The following is a 12008-nucleotide window of genomic DNA, read 5'->3' as shown; positions in this document are numbered from 1 at the left end:
CCTTGTGTGATACCTGTGACCTCGTTTCATTGGTTACTTCATCTCTGGTTTCTCATGTGAGTGAGAAAACCACTGCTTCCTGTTTTGTTGTGAAAGGCTGTCATACCGCTACTTCAACTACTGATTCCCACGAAATCTGTAATAGTGCCTCTACTCTTGCAGATTTCGCTCAAATCTATCCCAACTCCTTCCTTACCGCTTTCGCCTCTTCCTCGCTTTTGTTAGTTTCGTCCCCCTGCTGAAACCTCATACTCCCGGATGAGGTCCAGACAGTTGAGATGCGACAACAGTTCCCAAGAGGCAGCCTCCTCTGGGTACCCCCTCCAAAGCACTTTGTATTCTGTCACCCTGTTGTGTAACCGTTTGCTGGTAATGGCTTCAACTTCGAAGTCAAGGTCCTCATCTGGTAGTGGTGGTACAATTGGTTGTGTCGATTGTTGAGGGATGGAACTGTTCCTAGCTGGTTCGAGCAATGACACATGGAACACATCATGAACTCGGAGGTTTGCTGGTAATGTAATCCTATAGGCTTGATGTCCTACCCTTTCCTGAACTGGATATGGTCCTGCGAACCTGGTGTCCAGCTTTGGTGTTGGTTGTCTGGTCTTCCAGTTCTTGCGATTGATGTATACCATGTCACCAACCTTAAATTCAATGTCTTTGTGTTTCCTGTTATAATGGTCCACTGTACGGCGCTGTGCTTCCCTAATCTGTTCTTGGAGGTACTTGCAGCACTCCTTGCCATCAAGCAAGTACTCAGAATGTTCGGGGTCATTCACTCCTAGGTGTTGAGGAATGTCAGGATGGGCTTTCGGGTTCCATCCATAACATGCAAAGAATGGCGAGACACCGATGCTATTGTGTATGGTATTGTTGTACACAAATGCTGCAGTGTTGAGCAAGCTAGCCCAGTCATTCTGTTCATAGTTGCAATACATACGAAGGTACTGCTCTACTACTTGGTTGACCCTTTCTGTTTGCCCATCTGTTTGAGGGTGATAAGCAGTGCTGAGTGAATGTTTCATACCCATTTGATCGGCAAATGCTTTCCATGCTCCTGAGATAAACTGCCTGCCTTGGTCCGAGACCATGTGATCTGGATAACCGAAGTGTCTAACCAGGTGTCCCCATAGCAGCACAGCAGTCTGTTTCGCTGTGACCATTTGGTATGTAGGGGCCAGAATAGCAAACTTGGTCAATCTGTCGACAATGACCAGGAATGAATCATATCCCTTTGAGGGTGGTAATCCTTCAATGAAGTCCAAGGATATTGAGCCCCATGGCCTGTCCGGGGTAGCGAGTGGCTGCAGCAAGCCATATGGGCGATGGCAAGGAGCCTTATATCTGGCACACACTTGGCAACTTGCGACATAATCAGCAATCCAGGCTGACATGTTTGGCCACCAATAATGTCATTGGGCTGACTTAATGGTAGCATCTCGTCCCACATGTCCAGCTGTGATGCCATCATGACATTGAGACATGACCATGAATCGCAAATGTTCTACAGACAACAATTGCCCATCAACTTCTTTGGTGCTTCGCAAACGATGGTCATTGGTCTTCCCTGGCATTGTTACCTTGGGGATAACCAACTGTCTGCCACTATACCATAAGTCATCCCTGATCTCGAATGGCTTCCTTAGGTGAATCTCCTGCAGCTTGGGATCCAGAGGCTGGAAGATTCTTGCCAGATCTTTGATTCCTTTCATGGATATAGACTCCATTGTGAGGATGGGAGCCACTAATACGGAATCGTCACCTGAGCATGCTGTTAGAACCGATTCCGCTGAAATCGGCAATATCATGCTTGCTATTACATTTTCAGCTGAAATCTGCTGCAACTCACTCCCTGTCACGATTTCGTTTTCGACTTGTTCAAACACCTGGGGGGGCAGTAGTTGTCGAATGTTGTGCTCCTGCTCTTCCCCGACTGGCTGCATATCAGCTTGTCTGGTGAGAGCATCGGGTTTGCCACCCTTGTCTCCTGGCCGATATTGTAGCACAAAGTCGAGATCTGCTAACAATACTGCCCATCTTGCTTGTCTGCCAGTGATACGATGTTGCAACTTAAAGTACTTGAGTGCTTCGTGATCCATGAGGATGACTAACTGACTTGGAAGTCCTGCTAGCATGTGTCACCACTGAGTGAGGCAGGTGACCACTGCTAGGAGCTCCTTGTCATGGATCTCATAGTTTTTCTCAGCTGACGACATCTTCCTCAAATAAAATGCTACCAGGTGCCAGCGTCCTTCATGCTCTTGTTTGAGCACTCCAGCAATGGCAAAGTCGCTTGCATCTGTTTCCAGCCTCATAGGAAGGTGGTAATTGAAGTGCTGTAGTACTCCGGCCATCATGAATGCTTGGATGAGTTTGTGGAAAGCTTGTTGAGCTTCTTCCGGCAACTCAAACTTCTTGAAATGTTCTGTCGGTTTCACCAGTGATGTTAGTGGCTTGGCGATTCGAGCGAAGTGAGCAATGAATCACCTATAGAAGTTGGCAAAGCCAAGGAATCTTTGGATATCATGGATTGATTCCAGCATTGGCCACTCCTTGACTGTCCATACTTTCTCAGGATCCATCTCTACCCCTGTGGGTTTGATGATATACCCTAGAAACTCTACTGTCGTGGTGTGGAACTCACACTTTGACAGTTTAGCAAACAGCCAATTGTTTCTCAAATGGGTGAGAACTTCAGTGACATGTCGTATGTGTGCTTCCTCTGTGTCACTGAAGATGAGGAAGTCATCCAAGTATACCACAACATATACTCTGATAATGTCTTGGAAGATGACATTGATGAATGATTGGAAATGAGCTGGTGCATTTGCTAGCCCGAATGGCATCACAAGGTACTCATATAGTCCCAATTGTGTACCAAACGCTGTTTTCCATTCATCTCCTTTCGCGATGCGAATGAGGTTGTATGCTGCTCGGAGATCTAGCTTGGAATAGAACTTCGCCTTCCAGAGCAGGAACAGTTGCTCCTCGATGAGGGGCAACGGAGCCCTGTTCTTGACAGTAATCTCATTGAGTCCCCAATAGTCCACACAAAGCCTGAGACCTCTGTCTTTTTTAGGTACAAATAGCACAGGTGACCTTGCTTGACTCTTCGACGGTCCTATGAATCCCTTCGCGAGGTTCTCGTCCAGATACTTCCTCAATTCAGACATTTCTTTAGGCCCCTTGAGATACAATGGGCCTTGAGGCGGTCGACTTCCTTCTATTAGTTCAAGGTGGAGATCATGTTCGGTATGCTGGGGAAGCCTGTCTGCCTCCACCTCGTCGAACACATCACAAAGGTGTTGGTATGGCTTTGGTATATCCGTTGCCGTCACCTTGTTCTCGATCTCAACCTCCATCTCTACTCCTTTGTCGGCACTGGTAGGAACAAAACCGAAGGCCAGGAGTGATGAGGGTGGTACTTCCAATAACATGAACCCTATGGGTCCATCCTCTAAAGCTGCCTGAAGTAAGCGCTTTGCTGAGACAAACTCGTTTCCATGCATGGTTGGCCAAGCCATTTTTTCCTCGTAGGAACCCATTACCACAGATCTCGTTGAAATCGGTGATAAGCTTTCTCTTATGACAAGCTCCTGTTTTTGCTCACCTGTTGCGGTGGCTTTCGTCGAATTCTGCAGCAGTTCCACTACTATGACCGATTTCGACGGTTTTGATTGTAAACCCCTAGTTGCGGCGGCTTCAGGGGGTCATTTTCGGTCCCGGGACCTGAACTCTAGTTGGCCTGTGTCCCATCGTATGGTGGGTTTGAGCCTTCTGAGCTCGGTGAATCCCAATATAAGGTCGTAGTTGGTGGTATCAGCTACTGATACTTCAACTACACCTAGGCTGTGCTTGCCAATAACCACCTGTATGGTTGTGGCACTATTGATGACAAGCTGGTGTCCAGTGACACCATGAATCGATCTTGTTTTTGAGAGTTTTGTGGGTATTAGGTACTTACTGATAAAGGAATCTGAAACTATGGACAAGCCAGCACCAGTGTCAGCGAGTATACGAGCAGGATGGTCTTGGACCATTCCTGTAAGCTCTAATACTGCTTTTCCTTTGCTGGTGGAGAAACATATTTGGCAATCTTGATATATACACAATGATGGTGAGGAGGTTTGTAGGGCCATGCATGCCATCAGTGCATCACCCCACTGTCATTTCCCTCGTCGTCGTCATCTTGGGGCTCCTCATGATTAGTGTCAGGGGTCTCGCGCCTGAAACCCAGGTCGGTCTGTCGAGATACTCGGTGACTATTAAACTGTGTGACAGCTATTGTCTCGGTATCGGTGACTATCAAGTTGTGCAGTGACAGCAGGTGGCGTTCGTTGTATATACTATCGTAGGTTTCGGCTGACCTCTGTGGACACTCCGTTCAGGGGTAGCTCGGCACGATCAATATCAATGTTATGATGACACCAAGGTCTGGTGTGGGTGTTGATGATGATGAGGTTGATGGTGTTGGTGATGAGATTGGTGATGTCGATGATAATGAGGTTGATGGTGTTGATGATAAGATTGGTGATGTCAATGATAATGAGGTTGATGGTGTTGGTGATAAGGTTGGTGGCGTCAACACGAGTGTCCAGTGTGTTGACTTGATGCTTTGAAGTGATCCCCGGACCGCAGTGGACTACTGCCTTCGGTTCTATCTATATCCGGACCGCTAACCTGCTATGGGCGCCTTCGGACGTCAGGTAGTGGTGATACAACACACACACTACGATGAGGAGCAACCTTGATAGATTGCTGCTATGCTGACTGTAACTAATGAGTACTTGTGTTTCTAAAGTATTGACTAGTTGTATGGTGAGTAGAGTGGATGGGGATCCACTCGACCTATGATGATGAGAAAGCATGGTTATATACCTCTTCACAGCATCGCCAGCGATGCTGCTCCTGCTCTCTCTCCAGAGAGTACTTTCTTCATCGAGTACTGCTCAGGGGCCTCTCCTGCTTGGCACCCCTGTGCCTCTTGAGTGGTGTCGACTCCTTCGACACTGCTCCTCCTCCTCATGACCTGTGTCGACTCCTTCGACACTGCTCCTCCTCCTCATGACCTGTGTCGACTTCCTGTCTCTCGAGCCCCTGAGTGGTAACCATCTGAGCTTGGTCCTCCTCATGGCTGCGCCTGCTCTTTGAGCTTGGTCCTCCTCGTGGCTGTGCCTGGTCCTCCTCGCATATGGGCTCAGTGCTCCTTTGCATGTGAATCCATAGGAGTCCATGGTCTCCATGGAGACTGCACTGCGACCATGCTCTCTACTGGTATCGGCTAGGTCTTCGATACCTGTGCTCCGTCCATATGAACCAGTGACCCTCCTGCTTCTTGAGCATCCAGGCCCATGACAATTAGCATCATTAGGAACTTGGTAATGACTGAAGTCTAGGTCATCAGGGTCACTCGTTTCAGCACTGCCTGTATGCCCATCCCCTGAGTCGGTGGCCCCTTCTTCAAAGGGATCTTCCGTGGCTACCATGACTCTTGGGCCCGAAGGTCGTGGTCCCAGAGGGTCTGCCTTCTTGCTTGGACAGTCTCTGGCCCAATGTCCAATGCCTTTGCAGATATGGCAAGTGCTATTGCCTGGTACTGTGGGGCCTCCTTGTTTCGGGCCCAGTACATATTGCTGAGGGAGCAGCCAATTGGTTGGTCTGCTCAGGCTTCCTGCCATTATTGGTGCCAGCATACAAGTGGAGTTTCTTTGTACTGGTTGTTGAATGGGGAGTGAACTCTGAGCGGGTGGCGTTGGTCGGATTCCTGGGTTCAATCGTGGAGGGGCAGCGCTTGAGTGCCTAGCAGAGGACTGCTGTAGCAGCATCCTCTGACGGTCGATATCTTCGACCTCTCAGTACCATCCCCACCTCTTTGCAGGCGGGTTATGCTCAAACTTTTCTTGCAGACTATGTGTGAGACTGCCTCTGAACAAGTCAATGATGAGTTCGTTATCATCCAGATTGACTTGTCCTTCCAGGTCTCTGAAACGTTCCACATGGCATGTGGTGGCACCGGGTGCATCACTAGTGAGTTTGAGAGCCAACAGCTTGTTGTAGGCTTCCATTCTAGCATTCCGGGGATTGAATTGTTCCGACAGCCGCTCTGTAAAGTAGTGCCAGTCATTGAATAACCTTCCTTCCCATGCCCTGTCAATTCGGAGTTTGGAGGTCCACCACTCCTGTGCATTCCCTTCCAATTGAGAGCCCATGTGGTTGATCATTCTTGTTTGCTCATATACCTGGTTAAACTTAAACCAGGCTTCGGCTTTGAGAATGAATATCTCCACATCTCGCGGGTTAAACTTAGGAAAGGGTGTGACGATTGGCTTTGATCGAGAGAGGTTCGCCAATACACTAGTATCCTCCTCCGAGTATGGGGCATAAGGTTCTGTCCTAGTCCTGCTATATGGATCCTCCCTGGGTTTGTAGTACCTTGGCCCAGTGGGCGATGCATACTTTTCGTAATTAACGTCGTCTTGCTCATCTTCGGCAGCAAACGAGACCGATTGTCTTGGTCGTGATGCTGGTGTAGGAGTCTGAGGATCTCCTATCATGGATTCGTCACCTCCTACCTGTTCTCCCAATGGTGAGAACTCAATCGTCTCTTCTCTGCTTAGATGAGCACGGCGAAGTCGTTCTTCTCGTTGGCCTTGCCTGGTGAGCTCGAGTTGGGCTTCCAATAGTGCTAGGAGCCAGTAGAGCTTATCGTTGAGGCCTTGGTCTGTCATCGTGATCGTGGGGTGCTGCTTGAATGATCCACTCTAATGTCAGCAGTCGCATGCCTGAAACCTGAGAACAGTAGTAGTATCAGTACTATCACCGATTCTGTCAAATTATGTGACAGTGCTAATGGTATTTCGATTCTTAGTGAAATATGCGACAGAGCCTTCTCTGTCACCTTTCTCGCTAGAATCTGTAGTTGTATTATCATTGTGACAGATTTCGACTAACCACTGTGGACACTCTGTCCAGAGGTAGCTTGGCACGATCAGACTACGATATGACTCTAAATGAGCTTGATGTTGACACCAATGGTCTGGTGTGAGTATGGGTTGATGATGCCAACACGAGTGTCCAGTGTGTCAGCTAACGCTTGAAGTGATCCCCAGGCCACAGTGGACAACTGCCTTTGGTTCTATTGTTATCCAGACTGCTGGTTGCTACGAACCACCTTCGGATGCCAGGAAACAGTGATACAACACATGTGCTTCATTGAGGAGCAATCTGTTGATTACTTCTATGCTGGCTGTGTACTAATGATACTTATTGCTTGAAGTAATACTAGTACGGTTGATGAGTGTAGAGTGGATGAGCCTCCACTCGACCATTTGTGATGAGGAGGTAGGACTATATACCTCTTCGCAGCGTCACCAGTGGCACTGCCCCTGCTCCCTCTCTCCAGAGGGTACCCTCCTCATCGAGTACTGCACAGGGAACTCCAAGGAGGCACCTTCTCCATTTCAAGCCTTGTCCCTCCTGTCTTTCCTGAGCTGTGTCGACTTCATCGACACTGCTCCTCCTCTTCATGTCCCTTTCACCGGTGTCCCATACACAGATCTCCTTCCTTTGACCAGCGATGGTTCTCTTCTACTCCTGTCCTGTGGGCCCCTGAGTGGTAACTGACCGCATGTCACTGAGCTCGGTCCCTCTTGCATGTGAATTGTCATATGGACATCCTTACTACCGATCCCCACAGAATCTGCCACACGATCTTGCTTGCTGCAGGTTCTGGTGGGATTCGTGATATTGATGATGCTCGTGCTGATTTCGCTGTGATCTGCCATAGAGCTGATTCTACTACTGATCTTGGTGAACTTTGTCACAGCTCCTCCAATCTACCCGATTCCATGATTCCTGCACTACCTTCATATGGATTTCGGTCTTTCCTCGTTCTGCGCACCTAGGCCCATGACAGCACATGTGAAGCATGTTACCGAGGTCCTCACTCACTTAAGGAGCAACAGGCTCTTTGCTAAGCTGTCGAAGTGTGAGTTTCACACCAAGATAGTCGAGTTCCTGGGATACATCATCAAGCTGATGGGCATAGAGATGGACCCAGAAAAGGTGTGCACTGTCAAGGAGTGGCCAATGCCAGAGTCAATCCATGACATCCAAAGGTTCCTGGGTTTTGCCAACTTCTACTGAAGGTTCATAGCCCACTTTGCTCACATAGCCAAGCCCTTGACATCACTGGTAAAGCCTATAGAACGGTTCAAGAAGTTCGAGCTACCAGAGGAGGCCCAGCAGGCTTTCCACAAGCTCATCCAGGCATTCACATCAGCAGGAGTGCTCCAGCACTTCAACTACCACCTTTCAACAAGGTTGGAAACTGATGCAAGTGACTTTGCTATAGCAGGAGTACTCAAGCAGGAGCATGAAGGACGATGGCATCCAGTGGCCTTCTACTCTAGGAAGATGTCTTCTGCCGAGAAGAACTATGAGATCCATGATAAGGAGCTCCTAGCTGTGGTCGCCTGCCTCACTCAGTGGCGACACATGCTAGCTGGACTACCGAACCAACTGGTCATCCTCACTGACCATGAAGCCCTCAAGTACTTCAAGTCACAGAGACGCATCACAGGTCGACAAGCTCGATGGGCAATACTACTAGCAGACTTCGACTTCATATTGCAGTATCGACCAGGAGACAAAGGTGGTGAACCCGATGCTCTCACCAGAAGGACAGACATGCAGCCAGCCGGTGAAGAGCAGGATCACAATGTGAGGCAACTACTGCCTCCTCGAGTGTTCAAGGAGACAGCAGTCCATGACTCGCTCCTAGTGGCCCCCATGATCTCGATGGAGTCCATAGCATCAAAAGGTCTCAAAGACCTGGTCCAGATCTTCCAGCCCTTAGACCAAGAGCTACAGGAGATACATAGGAAGAAGCCCTTCGAGGTCAGGGATGACCTATGGTACAGTGGAGGAAGGTTGGTTATCCCCAAAGTGATCATGCCAGGGAGGACCAACAACCGACACTCAAGGAGTGCCAAAGAGGTAGATGGACAGTCTCTCTCTGTAGAGCATCTGCGATTCATGGTGATGACCCAATGCCATGATGGTATCACTGCTGGACACGTAGGAAGAGATGCTACCATCAAGGCAGCACAACGACATTACTGGTGGCCAAACATGACAGCTTGGATTGCAGACTATGTAGCAAGTTGTCCTGTATGTGCTAGGTACAAAGCTCCTCGTCACCATTCATATGGTTTGCTACAGCCACTAGCAACACCAGACAGGCCCTGGGGCTCCAAATCCCTCGACTTCATCAAAGGATTACCACCATCAAGGAACTATGACTCCATCCTCGTCATTGTTGACAGGCTGACCAAGTTTGCCATACTAGCTCCAACCCATAAGACAGTCATGGCCAAACAGACTGCAGTGTTGCTACACAGACACATGGTTAGACTTTTTGGATATCCAGATCACATGGTCTTGGACCAAGGCAGGCAGTTCATATCAGGAGCATGGAAGGCATTCGCAGAACAAATGGGTGTGAAGCACTCACTTAGCACAGCTTACCATCCTCAAACTGATGGTCAGACAGAGAGGGTCAATCAGGTCATGGAGCAATACCTAAGGATGTACTGCAACTATGAGCAGAATGACTGGGCCAACCTGCTGGACACTGCAGCCTTTGCATACAACAACACAGTCCACAACAGCATTGGTGTCTCACCATTCTTTGCATGCTATGGATGGAACCCCAAAGCTCATCCTGATATCCCTCAATGGTTGGGAGTCAATGACCCAGGTCGCTTCGAGTACCTCATGGATGGGAAGGAGCATTGCAAGTACCTCCAGGAGCAGATCAGAGAGGCACAATGTAGATCAGTAGACCAGTATAACAGGAAGCACAAGGACATCGAGTTCAAGGTGGGTGATATGGTCTATATCAACTGTTGAAACTGGAAGACAAGGAGACCCACACCCAAGTTAGATACTCAGTTTGCAGGACCCTACCCAGTTCAGGAAAGGGTAGGATGCCAAGCTTATCGAATCACATTGCCAGCAAACCTTAGGGTGCATGATGTGTTCCATGTCTCCATGCTCAAACCAGCAAGAACAATTTCTCTTCCTCAACGAGCTGAACAGCCCACCATACCATCACTTCCTGATGAGGACCTTGATTTCGAAGTTGAAGCACTCATCGACAAGCATTCACACAATGGGACTGCAGAGTACAAAGTGTTGTGGAGAGGGTACTCAGAAGAAGCTGCTTCATGGGAACCAGTAGAGAACCTCAATTGCCCCGACCTCATCCAGGAGTATGAGGTATCGGAGGGGGGACGAGCGAGTAGACAGAGTAGAGAGAGGAGGAGAGAACAGGAGGAGTAGAGAGAGAAGGAGGAAGGGCGATGTTGGCGATGTTGTTGAGCAGGAGGAGGAGGAGGAGTCAGCATGAACCAGACCAGAGCATGCCTCAATGAAGCTCGGCTCTTAAGAGGGGTGTAGTGTCATGGGCCTGAATGCTCAAGAAGCAGGAGGGTCACTGGTTCATATGGAAGGAGCACAGGTATCAAAGATCTAGTCGATACCATTAGAGAGCATGGTCGTAGTGCAGTCTCCATGGAGACCATGGACTCCTACAGACTCACATGCAAAGGAGGACTGAGCCCATATGTGAGGAGGGCCAGGCACAGCCATGAAGAGGACCAAGCTCAAGGAGCATGCAGATGGTTACCACTCAAGGGCTTGAGAGACAAGAGTCAATGGAGCTGTCACCAGTCAAAGGAGAAGGAGCAGTGTATAGGGAACCGGCAAGTGGGTCCTGAGGAGGAGGAGCAGTGTTGAAGGAGTTGACACCAGGTCCTGAGGAGGAGGAGCAGTGTCGAAGGAGTCGACACCACTCAGGAGGCACAAGGGTGCCAAACAAGCAGGATAGCAAGGAGGAGGAGCAGTGTCGAAGGAGTCGACACAGCTCAAGAGGCACAGGGGTGCCAAGCAAGCAGGAGAGGCCCCCTGAACAGTACCCGATGAAGAAGGTACTCTCTGGAGAGAGAGAGCAGGAGCAGCATCGCTGGCGACGCTGTGAAGAGGTATATAACCATGCTTTCTCATCATCAAAGGTTGAGTGGATCCTCATCCACTCTACACACATCATAACTAGTTATCACTTCAGCATAAGTATATATTAGTTTCAGTCAGCATAGCAGCAATCTATCAAGGTTGCTCCTCATTGTAGTGCATGTGTTGTATCACCACTACCTGATGTCTGAAAGTGGTTCATAGCAAACCAGCAGTCTGGATATAGATAGAACCAAAGGCAGTAGTCCACTGCGGTCTGGGGATCACTTCAAGCATCAAGTCAACACACTGGACACTCGTGTTGATGCCACCAACCTTATCACCAACACCATCAACCTCATCATCAGCAACACTCACACCAGACCTTGGTGTCATCATAACCTATGCAATGATATTGATCATGCCAAGCTACCCCTGAATGGAGTGTCCACAGAGGTCAGCTGAAACCTACAATAGTATATACAACGAATGCCACCTGCTGTCATCATGCAACTTGATAGTCACCAAACAACTAGCTTGTCGAGACCAATACTGAGACAATAGCTGTCGCACAACTTGATAGTCACCAAGTATCTCGACAGACTGACCTAGGTTTCAGGCGCGAGACCCCTGACAGAGGGGTCTCATTGAAGACTCCTGTGAAGTACTCGATGCAGAAGGTACTCTCTGGAGGGAGAGCAGGAGCAGTGGCGCTGGTGCCACTGTGAAGAGGTATAAAGCCATACCTTCTCGTTGCTAGTGGTTGAGTGGATCCTCATCCACTCTACTCACCATACAACTAGTCAATACTTTAGAAACATAAGTACTCATTAGTTTTCAGTCAGCTTAAGTTGCAATCAATAGATTGCTCCTCATTGAAGCATGTGTGTTGTATCACTGTTTCCTGACATCTGAAGGCAGTTCTTAGCAAACCAGCAGTCCGGATATCGATAGAACCAAAGGCAGTCGTCCACTGTGGTCCAGGGATCACATCA

The 12008-nt window shown here is 48.9% G+C and overlaps 3 protein-coding genes across 3 annotated transcripts; 1 reads left to right on the top strand and 2 right to left on the bottom strand.

The window, feature by feature from the left end:
- Positions 1-221: 221 nt before the first annotated feature.
- On the bottom strand, positions 222-3509 carry UHO2_01570 (uncharacterized protein; the record flags this gene model as incomplete). Its single annotated transcript, XM_041554037.1, has 5 exons — positions 222-1304; positions 1581-1762; positions 1850-2046; positions 2146-2453; positions 2568-3509. The coding sequence occupies 5 exons, from the start codon at positions 3507-3509 to the stop codon at positions 222-224; spliced, it is 2712 nt and encodes a 903-aa protein (XP_041409971.1).
- A 2343-nt stretch (positions 3510-5852) lies between these two features.
- Positions 5853-6728, bottom strand: UHO2_01569 (uncharacterized protein; the record flags this gene model as incomplete). The annotated part of the gene is made up of 1 exon (XM_041554036.1): positions 5853-6728. The coding sequence occupies one exon, from the start codon at positions 6726-6728 to the stop codon at positions 5853-5855; it is 876 nt and encodes a 291-aa protein (XP_041409970.1).
- Positions 6729-7908: 1180 nt separating this feature from the next.
- UHO2_01568 (uncharacterized protein) lies at positions 7909-10344 on the top strand (the record flags this gene model as incomplete). Its single annotated transcript, XM_041554035.1, has 3 exons — positions 7909-8096; positions 8148-9882; positions 9922-10344. The coding sequence occupies 3 exons, from the start codon at positions 7909-7911 to the stop codon at positions 10342-10344; spliced, it is 2346 nt and encodes a 781-aa protein (XP_041409969.1).
- Positions 10345-12008: the final 1664 nt, after the last annotated feature.

This window comes from Ustilago hordei (genome assembly GCF_900519145.1).
Source record: "Ustilago hordei strain Uho2 genome assembly, contig: UHO2_contig_02, whole genome shotgun sequence".
Classification (NCBI taxonomy): domain Eukaryota; kingdom Fungi; phylum Basidiomycota; class Ustilaginomycetes; order Ustilaginales; family Ustilaginaceae; genus Ustilago; species Ustilago hordei.
This window is presented reverse-complemented; position numbering and strand designations above follow the sequence as displayed.